This window comes from Corvus kubaryi, unplaced genomic scaffold (genome assembly GCF_017639235.1).
Source record: "Corvus kubaryi isolate FWS band 111438036 unplaced genomic scaffold, C.kubaryi_AGA036_p1.0 37392, whole genome shotgun sequence".
In the NCBI taxonomy this organism is placed as follows: domain Eukaryota; kingdom Metazoa; phylum Chordata; class Aves; order Passeriformes; family Corvidae; genus Corvus; species Corvus kubaryi.
The window spans coordinates 12,369,462-12,395,173 of record NW_024581131.1 but is presented as its reverse complement, the minus strand read 5'-3'; the positions used below and the strand labels follow the sequence as shown (position 1 = coordinate 12,395,173).

The 25,712-nt window shown below is 45.1% G+C and overlaps 1 protein-coding gene across 3 annotated transcripts; it reads left to right on the top strand.

Annotated features, from left to right (window-relative positions):
- Nucleotides 1–3,507: 3,507 nt before the first annotated feature.
- SLC39A13 (solute carrier family 39 member 13) lies at nucleotides 3,508–24,161 on the top strand. Of its 3 annotated transcripts, XM_042038435.1 has the most exons (11): nucleotides 3,598–3,670; nucleotides 8,246–8,344; nucleotides 9,520–9,819; nucleotides 10,265–10,378; nucleotides 12,029–12,147; nucleotides 13,395–13,538; nucleotides 18,720–18,809; nucleotides 19,351–19,401; nucleotides 19,631–19,763; nucleotides 19,897–19,996; nucleotides 21,455–24,161. In XM_042038435.1, exons 3-11 carry the CDS (start codon nucleotides 9,552–9,554, stop codon nucleotides 21,528–21,530), a joined length of 1,095 nt encoding a protein of 364 aa, XP_041894369.1. In that variant the 5' UTR covers nucleotides 3,598–3,670; nucleotides 8,246–8,344; nucleotides 9,520–9,551; the 3' UTR covers nucleotides 21,531–24,161. The 3 variants fall into 3 exon arrangements, with proteins under 3 accessions (XP_041894370.1, XP_041894369.1, XP_041894368.1); XM_042038436.1 differs by lacking the exon at nucleotides 8,246–8,344 and having other exon boundaries at nucleotides 3,508–3,670; XM_042038434.1 differs by lacking the exon at nucleotides 3,598–3,670 and having other exon boundaries at nucleotides 4,498–8,344.
- Nucleotides 24,162–25,712: the final 1,551 nt, after the last annotated feature.

The window sequence follows — 25,712 nt, the reverse complement described above, 5'->3', positions numbered from 1 at the left end:
CTGGGATGAGTCAGAGCAGGACTTCCAGGCAATTGCATTTGCCCCCCACCAAACAGTGGGCAAAAATGCCTTTGCGGGGGCCTCACAGCTCCTTTCACACACTTTGAGGGCTCTCTCTGATTCACTTACCCCTTGATACTGTTTTTTCTGAATCAGAGGATCATAGAAAACATTAGGTTGACAAGGGAGGTCATTTTGTCCAGTCTCCTGCTCAAAGCTTAACAAGTAGATCAAGTTGCTCAAGTTCGAGGCCAGCTGAACTGCTGAAAATCTCCAAGAGATACCACAGAAACTGCAGACATCTCTTCCAGTACCTGACCACTTTTATTGGGAAATTTAAAAATCTTTCCGCCCTGTCCACATTCATGGTCTGCTCCTGTTTCTCAGCTTGCCCGCGTCCTCTGTCAGTGCTTTACATCGAGTCTTACACATGTGGGCCCTCCAGAGATGTTTTGATGTGACCTCTCTAGAGATTTTCCTGGGGCTCTGGTACCTTCTCTCTGCAGTAACTGCAGTTTCAGGGCACCACTCGTGCCCCACCCTTTTACAAAAGTGAGCTTCTTACTGTACCACAAGAAAAAGTATATTTTAGACAGTCCTGGGGACAGAGTACAGAGAGCACTATTAGGTGCGAGGAAGCATAAATTTACTAAGGCGCTCTGGCCCCTTTATTAGCAAGTTTTGTGGTGGAAATTTAGCTGTCGAAACGTCTTTCTAGCGAAGACCACCCCCCTGCGGTGGCAAGGGAGCCAGGCTCCTCTTCAGGGCATCCGTCCTTCAGCCAGAGCAGAAGCTTGCTAGGCTTTCTGAGACACTCGAGGCTGTGCCTGCCTAAAGGAAAGCCTCCCATGGCGCCGGAGTGACCGGGGGAAGGTGTGGCACCATCCCTGGGCTCGGGTTGTTCGTGTCCTGCCAGCCCAACACGTCGCGTTCGTGGGGACAGGCCACCAGCGGTACGGCCTCATTGCCCACGCCCGGCTGGCCACTCCAGGGGCCGGTCCCGCGCCCTGCTACCACCTGCGGCGCCAGTCAGGTGCCATGAGCTCCCCACGGCCTTCGGGTGCCTTACACAGGTGTAGCTGCTCGTGCCCGAAAGACGGGCTCTAACCCCCCAGGCCACACCCGCTTCCCTGCGGGCGGGCTTCCCCGTTTCCCCCCGAGGGCGCTCCGGCCCGGTCCGCGGCTCCCGGCGGCGCCGTTCGGCGGGCGGGCAGCGCCGCCGCGCGGGGCCCCCGCGCCACTGCAGCCCCGGTGCTCGGGATGCTCCAAGGGCCGGGGGGCTGCACCCCCGCGCGCCTCAGCAGCCAGCCGGGACAGTGAGAATAACTGATTCTCCGGGCTTTTATTTATTTATTTATTTTTTTTTTCAGCCGGAATACTGTAAACGGATTTTTCATATGGGTGATCAGGCGAATAAGATACTCCTTTATCAATTAAAGTAGGACTTTAAAAGATAATAATAACAAAATCAATGTGTATGTTGCATTTGTCATTCATTGACTAATAATTTTAAGTGACTTAATTTTTCAGTAACCAAATCAATTGTCCAAGGTACGTGCTGTGCTCCACTGTTATCTCTTGCCTTTTGTGGATGCACAACACACCAGCCTTGGGGGGCTGTGCATGAGGTGTGCCCCATGTCTATGCCTCCATGGGTGCCACTGAACTATAATGGGTTTACTTTTTTTGTTTTTAATTCTCTTCGGGAAAGCTCCCTCAGTTCCATCACTGTCCCGCTCCTGTGAGAATGATACAAGAGACTACAAAGGTTGTAAATAAGGGTAAGCATTGGAGACACTCAAGTAAGGACGTTAGGGAGGCAAGAACATCAGTTACAAGTGAAAGAGAACTGAATATATAGTGACTGGTTTTGCTAGTCTACCTTTAAAATTGTTTTTTGTCTTTTTTTTTTCCCCTCAGCTGAGGAAATAATTCAGTAAAGAATACAGAAACCTAAGAGTAATTTTCAGATAAATCATGTTGAAGTGATTCTGTGGTTTGGGGGAGGCAGGAGAAGGTCCCAGATCCCTGATTTTTTGGTATGGATCTCTAGACTATCACTGAAAATTCACTACAGAACAACCAACTGTGTAAAAGCTCTATTTGATGCACAGTAGCTGACACCTGATGACATGAGGTACTGAGTGAACATTTAATCCAGAATTCTTCCTGTGTTGACTTACAGCAGGATGTCATAAAAACTGAGAGCCTTGGAGTGAATTTCTGCATTACTGGAGTCAAAAGTAAACTCCCACTCATTTCACTGAGACCATGGTTACCACTACTGATTGCAATAGTTGAAATTCTCGGTGTCGCTTGGTTTACCTGAGGGGGTGCCTGTTGTAACTGTGATAATCACAGCTGTGATCCATCGGCACAGGAAACTGTGTCACTGGAGCAAGGCTCAGGAAAGCTGATGATAGTTATTCAAGCAGTAGGAAGGCAGCTGTGAAACACAAAAACCATAAATCGTACAATTTGAGAACAAAATGCAAAATACATTCTCTTAAAAATTTGCTTTCTGAGTTCGGCTTTTATATAAACATTCTGCTTGTAAGTGAGAAAGTTACAACTTATCTTTAACTGCATTTGCAGCGCAGTAGCCTGTAGGACTGTGCTGCTGTTACGTGAATGCACAAAGAGCAGCTAAAGCATTGCAGGCGACTGCGGCTGCCTTAATTCCTAACTCCTGCTCCAGGGCATGACATTGGTATGATGTAATGAGGCTCGGGCGAAACCGTAGCAAGAAGCACCAACATCAGCACTGCCTTCTTGGGAAATAGGATTCATTCCGAAAACTGGAACGAGAAGCAAGTTCTGCGTCTCCGGGAAAATGGTAAGAGATGGAACTTAAAGGTATATCAGTACATTTTGCAAAGTGTCTGTATTGGAAACAATATAGGTCCAACCTAGCTTGGCTTGTATAAAGGTAAGTCTTTATTCTCTTCTCACCTAGTTTCCTAAGCACACACAGTTTCTGCAAATCTCTGCAAGAACCGTGGGTAACCTTCACCACTAATAGGACACCAGTGCCTAAGCTCTGGGGTTTCATAAGTTATTATGAAGGTTGCAGTGAACCTGTGAGGAAGAAGCAAGTTTGTTTAAAAGTCATTTTATCTTTTAAAAGCATTTCAAGGCTTAGTCCTCAGCCACACTTTCTTCTGCTCTAACAACTTCAAGAAATTCTGCTCAAAACCTGGTTTCACACTGTGCTTGTCTCTACACATCTGTAGCCCAAAGAATTTATAATCCATTTAGGCAGATTAAAAAATAAAGCAAAAAAATTCCAGCAAGCATGTTCCAGAAGTCCGGGTCTCGCACAGCACGCGCGCTTGTGCCCCAGCAGCCCGCTGGGGCGATGTGTACAGACACTGCACCGCGTACGAGCCGCGAGGAGCTGTTTCCCGGCACTTTGTTCCGCCGTGCGGACGTGCCCGTGGGGAGCCCCGCTGCCGCCCCGCCGGCCCGGCTGGACACAGCCACGGCGGCCGGAAGCGCGGGGCGGCGGCGGGTGCCCGGCGGGGCGGCGGCGGGGGAGCCGAGGAGGCCGGGACCGACGTGGCCGGCCGGGGGAGGCGGAGCCGCGGGGCCGCCGGGCGGGGCAGGCCCGCGCCGAGCCGCGGCTGGATGGCAGCGGCGGCCCGGGGCACGGCGGCGGCGGCGGCGCACGGTAACTGCGGCTGGCAGCCCGGGGGCGCAGCCGGGGGCGGAGGTCGCCGGGTCACGGCCGCTGCGGTGCGACGGGGGACGGTGGGGGCCGGGTGCGGCAGCGTAGCTGAGCTCAGCCCAGCCCCGGGCGGCGGTGGGACGGGGTGAGCGGAGGCGGGCAGCGCCGCACGCAGCGGAGCCGAGTCCGGCTGTGGCGAGGCCTGGCCCGGCCGAGCGAAGGACAACTTTGGGAAAGACGTGGCGGGGAGCGCCTGGCGGGGCCGCTGCTGCCGGTAGCCGTGTCCCGGCCCGGCGGGACCGTGGGCTGCGCGCCGCCCTCTCCGGGGCCCCGGCTGCCCCTGGGCTCCCGGGGCCGCGTCCCCCCTTGCAGCCCGCTTTTGCCGCAGCTCGCCGGGGAAACGACGCCGTGCAGCTGCCGCTGCGGGGGTGTCCGGGGCTGCGAGCTCAGTCCCCGCGGGACGCAGCTGAGAAAGTTTTGGAAGTCCCTCCTCCGGCAGACGATGCCGCGAGAAGGTCTCGGCGCAGGGGCTGCCCCGCGGAACGCGCGGAGCGGGGGGGCCGGGTCTGCGCGGCCACAGTGGCACAGGGACCCCGGGCGGCAACTAATGTGCTGCTCCAGTAAGGTGCGTGAGCAGCGTTCATTACTAATACGCCCCGCGGCAAATATGTCTCGCTTTGCATTGCTCAGCGTTCCTCAAATGGAAAACCCTCGCTGTCTGTCCCATCCGCCGCGATGTGAGAGACAATGCCACGAGCGGGCCCGCCGCGTTAGTAGCCTGCGGTGAGAGCGGGGCCGGAGCCCGGCCCGGGCTGGGGGAGGGCAGCGGGAGCGGGGCGGTCTGCCTGGCCTGTGCTTCGGGCTGCCACGGAGAGTAGGCTGGGAGGAGAGAAATCCCACCTAGCCCAGAGGGAATGAACTCCATTGCCAGGTCCTCAAACTTCCCTTTTTCATCCTAGGGATGAAAGGATGCAGGATGGGGAAGGAGTCGCAGTCTCTCAAGCCCCGTTAGTGTTCAGTCGGTTTCACTTGCCTTCCTTGCCAGTTCGTAGGTTTGTCCCGGCTCTGTAATCTGTTCTGATCTGCGATACCCCATTGTTTGTAACCCTGTGCGTCCCCAGCTTTTAGCTGCGCACGCTGTCATTTGCAGAAATGTGAGTCTGTGCAGAGTGGTTTTTTATGAGTGGGATGAGGCAAAAGGGAAGGGTCCCACCAGAGCAGTCCATTCCCTGGAGATGGGCAGTGATTCAGAGAGAAGGGAGTGCTCACGGAGTAGTGGAGACCTTTTGTGCCTCTGCCGAGGTCAGAGTTTCCAGGAGGAATTCAGAACTCTCCACGGGGCTAATGGAGGGAGGTGGCTCATGTAGAATTTTTTGGCTGAAAATTATGCTTCCTCCCTGGAAAATAACTTTTTTCCATTCCATGCAGTACTCATCTGCAACTGTAAGACCAGGCAACTGGCTTCCAGGCAAAACACTTTTAAAAAAGCCTTTTCTTTTAATTTTTTTCCCTTCAACAACATCTAAAATGTTATTATGTGGCAGTGAGCAATTGCATTGAGAGTGTGGTCTGAGAGGGCAGAGTATCTAGGAAAAGAGTAATAGATAGAAGCATAGTCATCATGTCAGTATTTCATTTTTTCTTTTCCAGTAGGTTTTTGCCTTGGCATTTTAATTTTGTCCGTATTTTCTCAGTCACTGCCTGGTACAGAGGTGCTCAGTGAGCACTATGAGGTAGGGGAGGGCCTATGAGCCTCATGGGTCGCCTGGCTTGATGTGCAGCTTCCTCTGCCCCTGCTCAGGAGTGTGTAAATGGCAAATTCTCATTTATTTGTTCTTTCTGGGCTGGGAAAACCTAATGGTTATTCTAGTCCTGTGGTCGTTGCAGAAGGAGCTGAGCAGAGCTGACTCCTGAATGTTCAGACACGTGGTGCTCTGGAGAGTGCTGCCAGTGATAATGGTCACCAGTCTGTGAATCAAGCACAGCTGGGAGCTGTGATCCCAGACAGAGAATTGTCAAAACTGATAAGTCAGTGACCCGCTGGCTATTTTTCTCCCAGAGAGTTGCATGCTCTTAAATATGTGAGAAACCCTTCTTGAGAAAACACATCTCTAAACCTGGTTATGCCTCTGCCTTGTGACCACAGATGTCTCTGAGAACCTGCAGTGCTTTCTCTAGAAATTTCCCAAGACATTCTCTGACTGGGTTCCTAAAACAGATGCTATTGTCTAAAATTAAGGGTGAGTAGAGACTTCTTCCACCCTTTGCAACTGTTTTGACAGGTATTATTTTCCTTTTGAGCAGTTTTTTCCTATGACTATGTCTTCACTGCTTATTTTCTTCCACTTAAATATTTGTCATAGGAGCAACCAGTTTGAGTGTTTGAATTTAGAGACTTTGCTAATGTACTAATGAGATGGAGAAGCAAAGGGGCTGTAGAGATAAAAAGTGCTTTTTCTTTTTTTGAGCAAGTGGTTATGATGTGTTTGGAATGAGGTTATGATGTGTTTGGAATGGAATGCTGGGAATATGCTCTAAATAATTATCTGGACACAAGGAGCAGTTCAGGTGTGTCCTGAACAATACACTGAGTTTCTCGTAGATATTTTATAAACATGAGGAATTTATTGCATGAGATAGGAGGTTGTTCCTGAGGCATGATATAATGATGGTCTGACTGCACGGGAGTAAGGAAATGTGCTGCTTTTCCCTCATGTGAGTAACAGCAGAATAAAAACCTGTGGGCCACAGAAAACTGACCGACATTAATGTGAGTTAGGGGAATCAGTTTTTTACGTCTTTATACCCATTTATTTTCCACCACCATCCCCTTATGGAGGAACCTGATGCCTTTTGTGGCTGGAAGAGGGACATGAAGCCAAGTATGCAGACCTTTTTCAGAGTCCTGGACGTGCCCTTTGTCCTGTGTGCTACTGCCTCTGAGTCTCAAAGACCCTTTCAGGTGTCCTTTGGGGCTTATGTGGGTTGTGAGTGTGGAGAATGAAATGCATGAAATCGACCTGTTGAATCAATTGCAGTATTTACTTTTCCAGATTGATTCTCAAAAGCTGTGATGATGTTGCAGAAGAGATTTGCACTGCTTCCCATCAGTGCAGAGCTGTGTGTGTTTGTCGCTTCTTCATAAGCATGTATAGTTGTATAATTCTGATTTATTTTTGGTGTGTTCCTCACAAAGTTCTCAGCCATTTTATAGGTCTAATCCCATCATAAAGGATGAGGATGTCCATCAGGCCCACTTGAGGGTGGGAAGGGTTGTAGGCCTGAAGGACTTCAAAGTAGGGATCTAATCTTTGCGATGAATTGGTATCTGCATCGGCTGTTTTTTTCTCGAAATTCAAAAAAACCCCAAAACAAACCAAAAAAACCCCAACAAAAAACAGTGCTGGAGATTCTGCATCCTAGATAACCTTTTTTAGTGTATCAGCACTTTGGCAGTAGGTAAATTTGTTTCTTCATATTCAGGCTAAATCTTGTTTACCATTGGAACTGATGTGGAGGAAGAGTTGAGCACTTTCCCCCTTTCTTGTGACTTTCAATGTATGCAGGCTGTTCTGTTCCTTTGGTGTTATCTTTTTAAATCTAAACACACCCAGGTCCTTGGTTTTTTTCCAGGTCATGCTCTCTACACTCTTAATTTTTGTTTCTTTCCACTGCTGTTTCTCAGATTTTTGCATGTGTTTTATGAGGAAGAATATGTGGGGCTGGATGTGGCCTGTTGGCTGAAGTCTCACCTGTGTGAGGCCTACAATGGCGCTACTGCTGTGTCCCAGGATGACATTTACCCTTGTGTAGCAACATAAGCCTGCTGGCTTGAATCTAATTTCTCAATCAGTGTATGCTTGTTCTTTGCCGCATGTTGGACTTACGGTTCTGTCATTTCCATTTGGTTCCACACCTGCCTCCCCTGCCCTTAGTGTACTGTTTTGTACTGATCTTTACTGAGATTGGTTTGATAGCAGGTTACAGGTAGGTGTGGGGTTCTTGCAGCCAGATCAAAACACTGCAATAGGACGCCCCAAAATCCTGAGCTGGTTTGAACTTGCTGTGTTGAGGGATTTTATTTTTTTCCATTGTAAGAAAAAATTGATAGCATTAGTGGTCCTTGCACAACTAGCCAAGCCAGTGTCTTCAGTGATTGCTTCTTGCCTCCCTGCTCCTGATGTCCGTGGTCACTGTGCTTGGAGATTGGTGTTCTCTTTCATAGGAGCCATGGGACCCTGTCCCTTAATTTCTTTTTGATTGCTTTTGATTGCAGCTTGGCCTTGCTCCTGCAGTGTTTTTGTTCAGGGACTGAAACTGGCAAAGGGCCATGAGTTTAAAAAAGTTTTTCCTGCTTGTTTGTTCTGATGCTGCTCACTGGTGGAGTCTGGTGTGAGCATGGAGAGGTGATGCTTCCTGAAGCGGTGGGGGGACAAGGTGGTAACACCACCCTTTTCATCCACAGTGGGCCCTTAGATTGGCTCCAACACTGTGAATTTTGTCTTGAGAATTTCAGGTCCCTTTCTATCTGGCTGTTACTTAATACTTTGATATCTTTATCAATTTCTTATTTTATAGGTAACTACAAACTGATCATTTAATTTGATCAAGAGTCCTTCAGAGGATTGAAGTTACTGGTGTGTAACTTCTCCCACCTTTTTTTTTCATTTAATAAAGGTAGGTGAGGCATGATGCTTCTCCAGCCTTCTTGTGGCCTTCCCATACCCCTGTAAATTTTCAAAGATGGTCACTAATGCTTCAGAGATTAGACTGGTTTCTTACATGCTTTCGGGTGAATGCTGTTATTACCTCTCACTGAAGAGCTGTTTTGTGAACATTTGTTAGGTCTGTCTTTTCCTAACCCACCCTTTTCTCCCATTTCCAAATTAATTTTACTTGTCACATTTCACTTTTTCTTCTGGAGATTGAAGGAACATTTGTACTTCAGCCTTTACATAATTTGCTTTCCTTCCCTATTTGTCAATGAGTGTAATTATCTTTGTTTTTCTCTTCTAACATGCCCTCTTCTCCAGTTTTCTTGTGACTGCAGAGCTCTTATTAACAGCTTTGCTGATTTTGACTAAGAGACCTAAAGGATAAAAACAGGACAAGTAGATATGGTATTTTTCAAGTACACTTCCAGTCTCCAACTCCTCTCATATCAGGGAATTTCCTGAGCCTAATGTGAGCTGTTTAACCATTAACAATAAATAGATTTGTCTTTCTATTACTTGTGCTGTCTTTTGATGTAAAATTTTTCATCGTTTTTGGAGAAGTGCTACTACACAAGTTACTTGCTGATGAAGTGTCACATTTGTTTGTTTTGAAGCTGACCCTGACTGGCTCCATGTGGATGGGTGTCAGCACTTGTGTCTGACAAGATGGTGAATAATCTACCCTGTTCCCCGTCTTTTCACCACTCATGAGTTTACAGACCTCTGTTATGTTGCCTGTCTTGCATCCTAATTTGTTATATGGGTGCTGTTCCATGGCAAAGAGGAGACTTAACTGGGTAGCATCTCTGGTCAATACCTTTTTCTGAAGCCTTGGGATGCTGAAGGGCAAGAACAATGGTACTTGGAGTCCTTGTCCAGCCCATCTGAAGGGAAATAGTGAAAGCAGGATGCCTTCCCAAGATGTCTTGTGCAGTTTCATACACCCATTGATAAACAGCCTCTCTGTCCTTTACTGCTGTGTTGAAATCAGGAAGAGTTTCAGGTGTTCCACATGGGTATTCATACCTGTGCTAAGACACTGAAGGGAGGGGTTGGTGTGGCCAAGGCTTTTTCTCTGGGATGGTGGGACAGAGAGTTGAGCATGTTTTCAGGACTGCTTCCCCCTTCCCTTTTCAGAGATTGGCCAGCCCGGCTGAGACCACTTAGCAATGACAAGACAAAAACTTCTGCTTGATGGGACACTCTCCTTGTTTCTGATCGCGGCCTGTGAAGCTCAGCAGCTCCCGAGGAGTCATGTTGCTGCCAGTTCTGGCTCTGTGTGTGACAAGGAGGCAGAGTCCTGGGGACACCTTTTCAGCAGCGAGCGGCTGGATGCTTGGATCTGTTCCCTCATCGGTTCCTTCATGGTGGGGCTGAGTGGGGTCTTCCCCTTGCTGGTGATCCCCCTTGAGACAGGAGCTGCGCTGCGGTCAGAAGGTAAACCTGCCAACTGCATTGGCCTTTCTGAAGCCACATGTCCTGGGACGTGACAGAGCAGCACAGTGGTGAACAGGACCTTGTCACAGAAATGTTATTCTCTAAAATAGACAGTCTGTTTTCGGTGCTTTAGTCTATACCTGTGAATTTGAAAGGGAGTCCTTTGACAAATATAAGCCCTGGATGGAGCTTGTACAAATTGTTTTTCACCCTGCTTGGTTCAGATCCCTCCCACACACTTCTGTCCCAGCCAAGTGGTGCAAGGGCTTTTTCTTGCACTCCAGTTAGTCTGTGCTCTCTCCTTTGAAAGCTGCTTTGCAGATGCTTCCAATTTGGGGTTTTTTGTGCAAAATCTCAGCTGGAGATGTTTTGGCTCCTGGCTGAGTAGTGATCAGTTTTTTGCTTCTTTTTTCTTCCCTTTTTTTTTTTTTTTTTTTTAATTTAGCTGGGTCACACCGTTTGAAGCAGTTGTTGAGTTTTGCAATTGGTGGACTACTGGGAAATGTGTTTCTGCACTTGCTTCCTGAAGCCTGGGCCTACACATGCAGTGCAACAACAGGTATGAGAGTCTTATGTCCCTGGAAGCAGCTTGTCCTATGCCTTCTGCTATGTTTTGAGTCTGTTCCATCTTGAAGGCCCAAGACCAGCCAGTCTGGGGCAGCCCAAAAACTGGTCTAGGCTGGTATCCTTTTTCATGCAGTATATAAAAGCAAATGCCTAGGGAAGGATGTGAGGAAAAAAACAACACACGTAATACTTCATCTTTGTACTCAGCAGTCCTCCAAAGACTTTGAAATTAGAGGCTTCCTCAGTTGGCTGTGGTTTCTTTATGTTTAGTAACTTGGAATGGTTTTCTTGTCTGTTGACTTCTGTCTTGCCTTGGACTCCTGTAAATCTCTGTTGATTTTCCTTCGTCCTTTCTTTAAGGAAAGGGATTGCTTCTTTAACCTTATGGCAGGTTATGAATGTGTATGTGGTCTGGTACATGACCATGTTCACCATCTTAGTTGGGAATCAGGTGCACCTTTTTAACAAATCTGTCCCTATAACGGTGTTACTCATAGAGCCTCTTTCTAGGCACTAACTGGGCCCCCTCTGTTGGATGCTTTGATCTATGGGAGCTCATGTGTTGTAATCTTTGCTCCATGAGAAATCATGGAACATTGTCTATAGAGCCATAATTAAGATTGGAGGGTCGCACAGAGAAAGAAAAAGGAAATGCAGGTGGCAGAAACTTGTATTTGCCAGCAAACTAAACACTGAGTTGGTATAGACCTTGTGGTATCAGTGTAGCTCCTTCATCCCTCAGATAGCCAAGGTTGCTGAAACCTGTGATGTTTGTATCTCTCTGCTTCAGCAAACTGATATCATAGAAGGCAAGTGCTGCTGCATCCCACCTGTTGAGAAACCAAGAAGTCATTTCCCTGCTGAAAATGTGAGAGAGGGAAGATGATGCCCTGGGTTTCCCAGACTTTCTTGCACCTGTGTCCTGGGGTTTCAAATCTGCTGGGCCTTTAGTCTTCTTCTTCCTCACAGCACTAACACTGTCAGCAGAACCTGCTGTCCTTTTTTTCACCACTTTCTACAGTGGTTCCCAAATTACTCTGTCTTCCTGCTTAAGCTTGTTTGCTTCTCTCAGACTGACCTGAAGCATAAAGGTTTCCTTGACCCATGTAAGTCTTGTTACAGAGTCGTTCTGTTCTTCCATTGCAATGCAATTTCCATTTCTGCAGTGAGGCTGAATGGGTTATCATTATCATCTCACAAGCTTGCCTGTAATTGAAAAGGAAGTTTACAGCTTTGGGCTTAATAACTTGCTGAGGTGTGGCAGAAAAGGGAAGGTGAGTCTGTAATTCCACTAATGGCAGATTTCATGTCAGGGCTTGCTGCTCAGTAGGTATAGCTGCTGGATTTTTGTTGATGTAATATTCACTTGCCTCTGGAGCTCAGGGAAATTCCCAGTGTTGTCAGGAAATATTCTGGGTTGAGCTAGTGCAGAAAAAGGGATGGTAGCTCTCACTCTGAGTGTCTCAAGATGATGATATCTGTTAGATCAAGAATGAGCGAGTTAAACTAATCTGTTTTGAGATGTCTTTACTCCTCTTACCTCGCATGGAGTTTTTCTATTGTCGTTTATTTTTTTGTCTTGGAACTGCATGAAAAAGTATGTACTTTATAGAGACATGAAGATTTCTCTTTTGTCCTTCAGGAGAAGGGCAGAGCTTTCAGCAGCAGAAGCTTTTGGGTCTTTGGGTGATCATTGGTTTCCTGACCTTCCTGGTGCTAGAGAAGATCTTCCTAGAGAAAGAGGAGGAGTACCCTGGTATGGTAAGTTAGCAGCCTGAGGGGAGGGAGTGCTCTTATATTTGAAGCTCTGTACTAAACACCTTATCTGCCCTATCTGACAGCATCAGGAAATGATCCCGTAGCTGTGAGTACCTTGTCGTTGCCCATTGCCACTTTTTTGTCTCTGGTCTGTAGGAGTAGATTTCATCTTCAGGCTTTTGTTCTGTGGTTTTGACTGAGATTTCTCACTTCTGGTTTGGTTTTGTTCTTTATGTCGTAAGTGTAAAAGAGAGCTCCTCTTTTGTGGGGACTGGGAGCTGCAGCACTCTGCAAATGAGACTTTTGCTCAAGTAAGCTTTGAGGGGTGGCAGCTTGCTGATGCATGTTCCACTGACCCATCATGACTCATTCTCTTCCTGAGTTCTCAGTCATGACAAAGGCCAGCCTTCTTGAAGATGTTTCTTCTTGGTTATGTCCTGGACCAGATGTTTGTTTGGGTAACTGTGTGGTAGAAGGGGTTTATGACTGGCCGGGTGATACTAAGTTCAAAGGAGTCACCCACCTGCAAAGGGGAGATGTAGATGAGGTACCAGAAGGCAATTCCAAGATAGAGAAGAGCACCTAGTCTTCAGACATCTGCACAACTCCTAGTTGCAGCTCCTTTAGACTGTTGATTCCTTGCTGTGCCATGACTTTTGAGAGGTGAAACTGCAGGTCAGGTGCTACATAAGAGCAATTAGTTGTTAGCTTTGACTCAATGTGAGACTTTAATGCCTGAAGGGAACTTCATCTTCTCATTTAGAGAGAGGCTGAAATCCTAGATAAATGTCTTGTTGTTTGGAAGATGATGATCCTGGATGTAGAATAATTCTGTAGACTTCGTTATTCTGATGCACTGGGGAGAGCAAGACTCTTTTCCCTCCCATCTCCTGCCCAGATGGAGTTGTATTTCTCTGGGCAGCAGCTGCTCACAGGCGGGGCAGGCTCAGTCCCTTATCTTTCTAGTGAAACCTCACCCATGCCAAGGGACTGTGACTCCAATTCCTCCTCTTTCTATTTCTCTTGAGGACTGGGAGGTCTTAGCTCTTGTTGCCTTTCAGGGCAGATCTCAGAATGCTCTCTGAAGCTGTCTCATTTCTGGCAGTTGTTACTAAACTGGGGTGTCAAAGCTGCTGAGTCACATTGTAAGGACAAAAGGATTAAGGGTGAAGGTTGGATTTCTGATCCTGATTCATGCATGTTCATCACTGAAAAAAAATTCAGTGACAAGTTTGTTTCCCCTAACTTAGGACTGTGATTCCAAAGCACCATCTGGAAAGATTCCCAATGGAAGTGGGTGCCCCCTGCCAAAGGTGGCAGGCCAGTCCCAAAGAACACGAGCTCAGTGTAATGGCTCCTCTCTCCAGTCTGGTCCAAAACCCAACAGAATCAAGGTAAGACACGCACAAACTCCCCTTCACTTTTTAGTCAGGAATTGTGTGTGGAAAAAACTGTGCCTGAGTGGGGAACTCAGTGTTCAAGTTGTGGTTAATTTTGCTCTGTCAAAGTGTCTGTCCTGGTCACGGCAGGGAAGAAATAGCAGACTTGGAGAAAATCTACACTGCAGCGTATGCAGAAGAGGCAAAGCCAGTATTATAAAGGCATAAGTCTGATGATGTGTGTTTTGGCTGAATTCTGATACCAAAAATACAGACTTTCATGTTTTGTTACTCTGTATTTTATAGTCAGTATGTCTTCATTTGCCTGATTTTTTGCACCATGATTTCTCTGTTCCCTACTGCCTGCATTGTACTGATTGTGAGCTATACTTTTCCTTTTAAGGCACCTTTTGGAAGTGTTTTGACACCTTTAGGAGGTGTGTTGAAGCTACTCGGTGTAGAACTTAAAAGTTCAGTTTCTCAGATTATCAGTTTATCTGCTGCCAAAAAGGACTTCTTGTCCACTTCTGTCTCCAAACCTGTATTTCCCATTGCTTCCTTTGCACTGGATCTCATCTGACCTCACAATGAGCCTATTCAGGGAGCTAAACAGGCAAAGAATTTGCTTGTCTACACCCACACACCCACCTCCCACCCCCCGGTCTGTTTCTCTCCTAACTTAACTTCTTGAATCAGCTTGGCATGTAGACAGGCAGCCTGTAGTGCTGGGATAAGGGAGATCAGCAAGCTTATAGGACTAGAGGTGGAAGAGGAGTCCTGTACCATTGGGAAGTGGATAACCCTTACACTGGCCTTGCTTTCAGTTCAATGTTACTATCTTTGTATTGTGGAAAACCCTTTTCTGAGTGAACATTACAAGTGGAAGAGTAACAACTGCTTTGGTGAAGGAGGACCTACAATTCGAGTTTGAAAGCCCATAAAAATGTGCAAGATTGTATGAGAGTAGCTATAAACAGAAAGTGTGCTTGCATGAACTAGCCCAAAGCTGGATATGTGGTCAGGCAGAGGCTCTTCAGTCTTTCTATTTTAAATCTGTTTTGCTGTAACTTTATAGCTCTTCCTACAGAACATCAAAGTTATGCTGAGGTCATTGAGTATTTTTGACATCTGTCACATTCATGTAATTTGTACATAACACTGCACAAACTGCAAGGTGCCATGTGGATGTTTCTAGAGGTGGTAGTAGTGAAGACACCAGTATTACTGGGTTATGAAACATTGTGCCCTAATTTTGGAAGGGTTTATATAAGGAACTATAGACTGCTGATTTCAAGTAGAAATGAAACACTGATAGGAGATACAATTACTCAGGGCATAGTGCTAATATTAAAAAAAAGGTAATTAATGCTAATTGATATGATTTTATGTAAGATAAATGCTTATCAATGAGACATTTTTCCTGCCTTTTATTCAGGCATAAAATTGTTTAATAAAGGTCACGACAGATGTATATAAAACATAACTTTCTCCCCCATTCTAATAAACTTTGCTAATATTAGCTGTATTAAAAATCTGTTATTCTATGTTATCAAAAGAGACTGGTTTAATGCAGCCCCCCTCAAATCTGTTCACTGGTGGGATATGATTTTTCTAAGTCATTATTTATAAAAACAGTGTATCTTCACATTTGCAGGTACTGCATTACATAAATGGCACATTGTGACTGCATGAAGTCAGTGATAGCAGCTAAACTGAGTAACTTCATCAAAAGTGCTAAATTTTTAACAGGTTTTGATACATGCAATTACAAGGAATAGATTAAGAAGGACTGCAGATCGTATTTACAAGATAGGGATAGTTTCTAGATAGTCAATGCCTTGGAAAATCATATGAGGGTTACTGTAGGAAATTGTCTGAACACATTCTTCCCTTATGATGCTACAGCCAGAAGAGGATGGGTGAGTAGGAAACAATATGTAAGAGGAGAGGTGAGAGTTCCTCTTTCTGTATAGCAGTAATGAAACAGCTATCTGACTTTTTCCAGTAGTGCTATTCCAAATATCCAAAATACTACTGATAATTTGTGAAGGAGTCAGGAAAGAGATTAAATAATATTTTAAGTTTGCAGAACATGATAAGTGGTTTTCTTTACTTTAGCTCTGTAGTCATGACAGATCAAGGGTGACTTAGAGTATGCAAATACCCGTGTAAGAGGAATGACTAAATTTGAATAGTTACAGCTACAGCAAACAGTAGCAGACTAGAACTTAGAGACAACTCTCTAACTGAGGGGAACTTGCCAATGGACCAACTTACCTTAGAGATAACAGATTTTTTGTCACTTGTCAGCTTTAAGCTGTGGTTTAAGCTGCTCTCTACAGAGTATATTATAGCTTAAGAAACAATGAACTTTGTGCACAAGTTAAATTAAATTCTTTCAGTTGTGTTATGTGGAAGGTTTAGACAACCATGGAGAGCCCTTCTAGCTTTAAAATCCTAATACATCTGTTCAAACGGTATGTCGATATGCATGAATTAGAAACCAAGGACTTAATGGGTGTAGTTCTAACTTTCTACCTTCTGATCATATAATTCGAATATTTTAATAGTCTTCCTAGTAGGGTGGAAATTATCAAACCTACCAAGATACTCCTGCGTTGTTAGCCTGTTTCCTTAGGCAACAACATAGGCAGTCATTCCATCTGTCTGTCCATCTGTTCTGCCCTTCATTTTCAATAACTTTTGAACCCATAATTAATTTCCTTGAGTTCAAGAGAGGTTAGGAGTCTTGAGGGTGATCAAATTTCTGCAAGTTTCATAAAAATCAGCATGACAGTAGAGGAGGAATGCAAAGTAATGCCCTGTCAGAGCTCGGGCGCTGCATGCTGCCCGGCAGCTCCGCCTGGCTGGGGACGTGGCTGCCACGCTGTGCTGCTGGGCAGGGCACGTGCAGGGAAGCGGTGTTGCTGGGAGTGAGCAGAGTAGGTACTCGCGAAGAAAAGAGTGAAATCCATAGCCTGACAGATTTTTTTGGTTCTCCTATTCACTCAGAACCCCCTATTATTTCAGCAGACAAAAAGGGGAAGATACTATTTAAATGAACATAGTCACCCTTCAGGGCTTAATGATTAGTAAGTTGTAATCAGTTGACTATTGTCCGCATATATGTTAGAACTTCTGCTTTTTAGCTGCTGCTAGAATTTGTCCTAGCTTGAAAACGGCAGGTGGGAGGTTTTCTTTGCATGCAAACATAGATCAATTCTGTCCCTCCTTGCAGCCTTTATTCCCTCAAGTAAAAACATTGTGTACAGTACTTTTGCCTTGCCTATTCTTTCTTTTTCCCTGTGGCACATGGGGTCCTTGTTGATTTGTGGAAGTATGTTTTATTTCACAGTGACATTAATTCTGAATCATGAACATAAACACTTCATCTGGCTGTGCTCTTTATGAGCAATGAGAACATCCTATTAGGGATTTGCAGAATGTAAATGTCAGAGGCTCATAACTGTCAAATCAACCCAATTTATTTCTGAGCACTCCAAAGCTTTGCTTCTTTCAGTGACAGCTTTTGCCCAAGCCACTGACAACAAAAAGTCATAATGTTTTAATCATGAAGTCTATTTTTTCCCTATACGGTGGTATGGGAAGGCATTTTTGTGCAAAACTTCTGTGAATAATTATTATTATCCTGTGGGGAAAACGCCGTCATGTAAAAAAACAGCATGAAAAGGAGAATTTTAGACAGTCATATTTGACTGTCTAGGAATGAGAGTATCAAGAATGAGAAGTAAAACTGCTCCATTCTTGGGTCTGCCTGCATGCTTCTATTTGTGTTTCCTTTCTTAAAAAAACATGCAGGGATCTTCTTTTGCATTCATTGTGGAGATGTTACTTAGATTATTACTTAAAAGTGAGCTAGGCTTTGCTTAATCCTTAATTTTCATATTTAGTCATCAATGCACTTTAAAAAATTTAGAGGCTACAAAGGTGCCCCAAGATAGTGCAGTAATAGTGCCCTGCAGAATGCTGGTGCTTTGGATAGAGAGATTTGACAGAAGGCTCCTGAGCTGTGGCATACAAATGACAGACAGGAAAGGTGCCCCAAGCAGAGTTGATAGAAACAGGGAAGAGCACAAGACCAAAAAGAGCTAATGAAGTCCATCAGCACTTGTGGTTGTCCAGTGGAACTTTGGCATATGATGCTATGGTGAAGTAAGAGGTTAATGCTTCACAGTTTCTAGGTAGTCTCTCCACTCATTGGATACTGCCCTGTATCTGGAGTTCTTGCAGTCCAGAGACAGCGTGATATATGGGCTAACACCCATTTGATAATAATTTAAACTGAAGTGCCATATAGTGAACTGCAGTATCTCAGGACCCGCATGCAGTAGTTTTTGTTAAATATGATGGAAAAACCCCCAAAAACCTATGAGCTAAAGAGCTGGGGTAAATCGTAAATCACTTCAGGTCAAATACTCAGATTTTGTCAGGAGGTGACCCTAGTTAGAATGATAGAGAAGTCTAATATGGAGATGGTCTTGTGAGGAAGGCAGCTGCTTTATGCTTATAATTTTAAGAAATGCGTTTATATGCAAATGCTGGTACATGCTATCCAGCCTTGTAGTAGGTGGCTTTTTGGTGACTGTCATCACTATCTTCTCTTTTTGATTCTTTGTTAAGGGAAAGCAAACCCACAAGCACGAACTTTTTTGGTACAATGCTTGAAGATTTATTTAGTTATAGAAAGCCATTCCATCAGCATTTGTTCTGTTGCATTGTTCTTGCCAGCTTTTGAAGAGGAGATATTTTAACAGTTGGATATTAAAGTACATGACTTGAAAACAAGATCAAGTCATATTTGAAGTCAGTCACCTGTGTAAATTAGTCAGTGTTAGCTAAAATTGGTTTGACTTAGAATTAAGTATATTCTTGAATTTTGGCTTTCTTCTTTTTCCTTTCTCTTTTTCTGTTTCTAAAGCTCTTCATCATTTGCATATGGTAATTATTCTAATCTCAGACAATACTTGCCTACCCTAAAACTTAGTTTTACTCTAAAACGAAAAATTACATTTAATGTGTACTCAAGCACTGACATAGTTTAAGATTTTCAGCAGAAGCATCATGGTCTGACCTTTCCCATCTGATCATGACTGCATAACCCATGTCTAATCCATGTGCTCTCTTTTATCTTCTTACGTGTCTTCCTTTATCAGGGGCCCTTCTTTCTCTTTGCAGATTAGTGGATACCTCAATCTGCTGGCCAACACCATTGATAACTTCACACACGGCCTGGCAGTAGCAGCCAGCTTCCTGGTTAGCAGAAAGGTAAGGTTTCTGTCCCCAGCTGTGTACTGAAATGGAGAGGCCTTATCTCAAGTGTGATACAACATGCAAAACAGCCAAAAAATGTGAGGAGTTCCTTCCTACTTTCTGGAATTGTCTAAGAAAACGCAGGCTACTGTAAAACCCAACCTTATCCTGATCCTCTGATGCAGAGCTTCTTCAAATTTGGGACATGTCAGTCATTTGTACTGGCATTAGGGGATGGATTAGCTCACCTACCCTCATCTACTCAAAAGGCAGTCCAGAAATAACATGGTAAGAGTGGTCACCTCAGAAACAGGGACATGAACAAGGCAGAGACATTTAATGCATTTTTGCTTTGGTCTTCAGCACTGATGATGGGCTATGGGGTTCTCATTGCCCAAGCTGGAGCACCATGACTGTGAGAATGATAAACTCCCAGTCAACCCTGCAGTCATGTGGGATCTGGTGCTCCAGCTGGATCCCTGTAAGTGTATGGGACCTGATGGGATTCATCCAGGAGTACTGGGATTGTTTCCTAATCACTTTCTCTGTGCTGCAGGTTGGGTTCCTAACCACAATGGCCATTCTCCTGCATGAAATCCCACACGAGGTGAGAGGGCTTTGTATCCTGCCATTGTGAGGGGGATTACAATGTGCTTCATCTCCTAAGAGGAGGTCTGAGTCTGGTTAACCTTTTCTTGTCTTCTTGAAGGCTGCTCCCTCTGGGGAGACTAAGAAAACCAAGAACAGTTTTGAAGCACTGGCCTTGTTTGAAATGGCCTTTGAGACTGACAGCTTAGTATTCATGTTTATTTACTGTCAGCTCTTGGTTTTCTTAGGTTGGAGACTTTGCAATCCTACTTCGGGCTGGCTTTGACCGCTGGAGTGCAGCCAAGATGCAGCTTTCCACAGCTCTGGGGGGAATTCTAGGAGCCTGCTTTGCAATATGTGCTCAGTCACCAAAAGGAGCAGGTAAGGTTCCCTGGGACCTCTGTGGGAATTGGGGGGAGGCAATGTTTGTCATCCTTGTGTATCTTCTTTCCCTTTTGTGTTGTTTCCCATGGCTCTGTCTCAGTAATAACCAAAGCTTTCCATGTTTGTGCAGGAGAAACAGTAGCCTGGATTCTCCCTTTCACTTCTGGAGGATTCCTGTACATTGCCTTGGTAAATGTTGTGCCTGATCTCCTGGAGGAAAAGAATCCTTGGTAAGTGCTCCCTCCTGTTCTGCTGCAGCAATTCTTGCTGCCAGGGGAGGGATATAACCCTTTCCTGTGCCTATTCTGGAAGTGCATGACTGCCAGCTTTCCAAATCCTATGGACAAAGCTGGAATCAAAATAGACTGCAGTGCTATCTATTGCATTTATGGGACTACAAAGGCCCTCTAAAACATGAGAGCCTTCACCTGGGTGAGTCCCAGAGATTGTGCTGGCACAGTATGTAGCAGGGTCAGATAGAGCAAGTTCCTCGGAAACATGTCCAGTAAGGACACCGCTGCCCAATCTGTGTTTTCAGCTTCCAGCACGTACTAGTGTAGGGACTGTCTGAACCAGGGCCCCACAGAGGTGTGTGTGTCTGGTTAACCACATGTGAATCTATCCTTCTGTCATTCCTTTCTGACCCTATCCATTAGTTCGGGCTTCTGCAGCCTCCTTTTCACAGCAGTTGGCAGAGTTTGACTGTACTGTGTTAAGTGATGCTTCTTATTATTTGGTTTTTACACTCTTGCTTATTGATTTTTTATTACATATCACTGTGTTGCTGTGTGAGTAGAAAAAGAATAGTTTTCTTCTCTTTATCACTCAGCATTTCATGGTCTGTCATTGTATCCACCTCAGAAATCTCTCTTCTGCACTAGTATATATATTCCGGTATATTTGGGTTTCCCTCCTGTATTATTTTAGTTTCTTGCAGTCTAATTAAGGCTGTAGCAGGTGCAAATCCAGCTGTTCCACAGTAAAGGCCCTCTCAGATCTGCTGGCAGAGCTGCCCCTGAATGTTCCCTCCTATTTTAGTTGTAATAAGACAAGTAACTTCAGTACTTCAAATAAGATGCCTTGGTTCACCTAGTTAATTTTGACTGAAACAGTGCTCAAAAAAACAGCTCCACAGTTCTATCTGAGGAGGTAGGAACATTTTGTGGAGAAATGTTAACTTGGGTTGGTAACCTCCTGTGCTGGTAGAGGTTGTTGGCAGAATATGCAGAGGTGGGAGGCACACAGTCACTTCAATCCAGCATAAACCTGAGACAGTGCTAAAAGAATGGCCGATTTTATTGTTTTGGGGTTTTTTTCTGTTACTGTAGTTGTTAGCTGGATGAAGTCCCTAAAGTGTCTATGCACATGCTGCCTAAGTGCTGGTCTTGTGAGTGAAAGGACATGAATATGTATCTGAATAGCTGCATGACTGAATCAGCTTGAATTGATTTTGAAACCTGGAGTTGGGCCTTGCAGATGAGTGGAACAAGTACATGCCAGTTTATAGCCAACTTCTTTACTTGGAGTGCTGGGAAGATCTTCTCATCCATGTTAGTGACTTCATACAGCTGTTGTGTTCTCCATGTGGTAGATTTGGAAGGGGAAAGAACAAATCATTGGAGAGCTCTGCACGGCTGCCTATGGGGATTGGTCTATGGCTCCTCCTAATTCTGCTGTTTCTTTCCCAGGAATTCCCTGCAGCAAATTCTGCTCCTGTGTACAGGCATTACAGTCATGGTGCTACTCGCGCTCACAACTGAGTGACCTCTGCGCAGACCTTATGATGTCTCCCAGAGCCACCACAGTGACTCTGAGCTTTACAAAGCAATAAGGAACACTAATGTTACTTCCTACGTGTGTGTGTGTGCAGATCTGGCTGCTAGAATGAGAAGCCGGTGAGAGAGAGGTCTGGCTGTGCAAGACTTCATTCCCTGGCTTTCCTATCCCTGTTCTGCTAAAATCCACACATGAGGGCTTCTGTTCTTTTTTTGGTTGGTTGCTTTTTATGGAGCAAAAGATACACTGGGCAGAAATGAACTGAACAACTGCTCCACTATGGACGAATGATGTTTCATTCCGTTCATTCTGATGGAACTGCACCTCCCAAGCTCTTGCATGAAAACAACAGAGGCGATTCCTGAAGCTGATGAAGAGAAAGGATTTTTCCTACCACTTTAAGGGCTGGAGGCAGAACAGGCATGACAAAGCAACAATAAACAGCTTTAGCCAGGACCCCCTATCCATGAGAAGTTGATGGTGCTATGAGATAGAGGGGAAGAGACCATTTCCAACTTGATCTCCAGTGTTTCACTGACACCACTTGTTCCTAAAGGTAGTACTGGCCTCAGCAGTCCAGCTCTTTTGATCTGTGTTTGTTTACGTTGAAATTGAGCCAAAAGCTTGAGGCACTTTAGGGTTAGTCACTAAAATTAAATGACCCAGCTTGGAGATTACTTGCCTCAGCCCTAACCACTCCAGTAGCCAGCACACCCCAGCTGTTTATCTGATAAATGATAAATAAATGTTTCTTCAATTGCCATACTACCAGCTCGCTCACATCTGGAGGGAAAGCCATGTAGCTGTTGTGACTGAGCTCCTTCTCCTCATAACCATTAGCTGAACAAGCCTCTGAGCCTGCTCTTGAGACCTGATTCAGGCACCATCTGTCCCATACCATGTTTCAGAGCTTTCTTGAGGTGTAGCATGTTAGCCCTGCCCAGCATGCTGCAGCACCCCTAGACTGTCACGGCAGAGGTGCTTGAACACTACAGCTTGGTCAGCAGCTGATAACTGATAATTGATTAGCTTTTCCTCTGTCCAGTGTAGACTGTTTAAGAGTGTGCTGTAGATGGTAGTCTGTTTCTGGGGTTCTTACCTCATGGTGGAGTTCATCTGTTGAGGATGAATGGATAAGAAATAATACTGATAGCCTTTAAATGGGAAGGCTGAAACTGCTGGTGAAAATACTAAGTAAGGTGAGAAAGGGATATGAAAGGTGACAATTAGTATGCTCTAAGGAGTTTTCTGTTATGTGATGCTTGGGATAAAATTTTTGGCAAATAGAGACCAATAAAAATAAATAAAATTCTGGTGCTTGCTTCCATCCCAGCTCACAGGGCTGACCAGGCTGTAATTCCACAGGGATGTTTTATTGCCACAGATGTGCACAATTACTAGATCATTCCTTCTCTAGAGCTTATCCTTGCTTTGCTTAAATTAGTTTAAAAACAGTTCTGATTGAACTAGCGGAGTCACTGAACACAAAGCAGATGCCACAGTGTGATTTGCACCAACTTAGCTCAGTCTTTTAACAGCTTTTGTAAAGCAGTACAGCTCTCCAGTCTGCACAGGGCCTTACCAAGAGGGCTCGTGCCTTAAGAGGGCAATTTGGGTCAGAGCAGCAAGGCAGGCATGCTGCCCACAGCAGAGGCATTACTTCCCTAAGAGATTCCTGAACTGTTGACACAGTTCTTTTTTATGACAGCTCCTGTCCTGCTTTTCAGTGAATGCTGGAGAGCTCATGCTTGCAGTTCTGTCTGCCCAGGAACTGCTGTCTGAAATTTTTTCAGCTTTCCTTTCCCTGGACTGACATTAGTAACTAGTTCCACTGCAACAAGGAGGGAGGCTTAGTGCAATTGTTTTATTCCTTTTTACAAAGTTGTCTTCCTGTGCCAACTACTCTCTCCATCATTCAATTGTCTTGAGGTCTGAAGGTAGCATCCACTTCCTGCTTTCCTGGAAGGATGATTAGTCCAGTTAGCCTGCAGGGACTGAGGGAGTATGCCAACCCTCTGGTTGTAGCTTTGGGGGTTCCCCCTGCCCAGGGACTGCAGCTAAGCAGACCCTGTAATAGGACTCTGGAGGAAGCAGGCTTGCACAGAAAGCTGTGCCTGCTGTTTCTCAGATTTCTTTCCCAAAATAAGGCTGGCATTTAAGTTGAGGCATTGCCAGGTGAGTGCCCATGAGTTGGCGTTGTTGCATCAGCACTGAGCCTTGCCAAGACTGAAAACCACAGTCAGGATTTTATACTCAGCGTTCAGGAATGTGAAGTGGATGACACTGAAGAAAGAATTTCTGAGCTGTTTTTCTTGGCTGCTATCACAGGCATGGATAGTCTGTGGTTCTTGGGAAGATACCCTGGTAGGAGGTAGCATGGGGCTTGTGGGAGGGAGGGGTTTGATAGATTTCTACTGCGTCAGCCCTGGGGCTGAGGATTGAGAGCCTTGGGAGGAAATGGAGCATCGCTCCACCACATTTGTCACTTTTGGAAATGCAGAGAGAATTGTATTTTCTAGCTCTATTTTTTCAGCTGCTCTTATGCATTTTCCCCCTTCATCTGTATTGGTCTGCTCTGCATGGAGACAATAGAGATGAAATAAATGGTTTTCCATGTTGGTTTGTGTTGTTGGGTTATTTTGTTTGGTTGGTTTGGGCTTTTTTTGAAGTTCCTACTTTGATTTAAAAATTCAATTCAAATTTCATTTGAATTACAGAGACATATCTCTGGGTTAGTCTAGAGCAGTCTGGAATCTGAGCTGCTGCCAGACTTTCCTCAGCCTTTCACAATTGAAAGAAAATGTTCTAATCCAGTTTCTTCTTTGTACTGCCATGGAACTGTTGTCCAGGAGCAGTGTGGTACAATCATAATTCTTGACTGCTGCTCTGGGTTCCCTGAAAAGCATCACCAAGTAAGTTTCTCCTCTTTCAGGGGAAAGCTTGCATTCTGACTTCACTGTTCAGAGGGTTCTGCAACCATTCTTGGCTGTAATCGGTTATTTTTTTTTATCAAAAAACCTCAAGGCCTGTCTGGTTTCAGTTAACACTAAGCTGGATACCTGCCAGGTAGGACAAAGGTGCAGTCATCAAAGGTTGTGTGCAGCAATTGCCCAGAAAGGACTAAAAGGAAATTCTCTAGCCTTCAAAAACATGGGTTCAGAGTATTTTGGAAGTGCTTCATTTGGAAGATTTTCAGCTATAAATGGTGCATGGCTCTCTCTTACCCAAAGTCTTCTGTAAAAAGAAGGAAAATTGTAACCCAAGAGCTGGAAGAAGATGAAGGCAGGTAGGTGATCAAGGGCAAGTCTGTGGATTTTGCCAGGAATCTACATTTTGGAATCTGTCCCTGGATTTACCATGCTGCACTCTTGGGCTGTACTATGAGCTCCCTCCCTCATAGCTTTTTCCTTCTCAAAAGTAATCAAAATTAACTTGAATTCACCAGCTACCTGTTTCACAGGCTCCATGAAGAATGGCTCTGACACAATTGCAGTACCACAGAAAGGAGAACAATTAGAAGGAGTTTCATACATGGGAACTTTCTAAGATGATGGTGTTGCTGAAGCGTCTGTCTTCTGAAACTATAGCCTGAGGAGCTCATGTGGAGAGTAGGGTGACATAATAGGATTGCAGACTTAGGAAATGCGACTATTTGGATGTTTCTGGGAATGAGCTATTACAACTGAAGGGTTTTTCCATGTTAGCTAGAGCAGTAATTGTATTTGAAAATTATTTTTCATTCTTGCTGGAATGAAAAATAAGTGGAAGACTTAATTTAGCTGGTCTGTGTAAGAAAATTCTTTTGACAGCAGCCCTTTCAATTTGTCTGCCTTGAAGGCACTAATGTGCAGCTGCATGGATGGTAATCCCATCTGTCCAGTGCAAACTGCAGAAGAGGATCATGCAGAAATGTGGTTAAAACAAGCTTTAGCTGTGGCTGCTGCATGTTTCCACCAGGCAGAGGGCTCAGGGGAGATAAGCAGTATTCTGTTCTGGGCAGTGTTGCTAGGAGAAGTGCTGGGGAGGGTGTTTAGGTTGTGCTCAGTGTGGCCGAGAGACCAAGAAGTGACAAGGGGAGAGCTAGTGGTGGGGGTGAAAGGATTGGAATCTCTTACAGTTGAACATTTGCTCCTGGGAAACAATTAAAACTACTTTTAACAAAAAATCCCC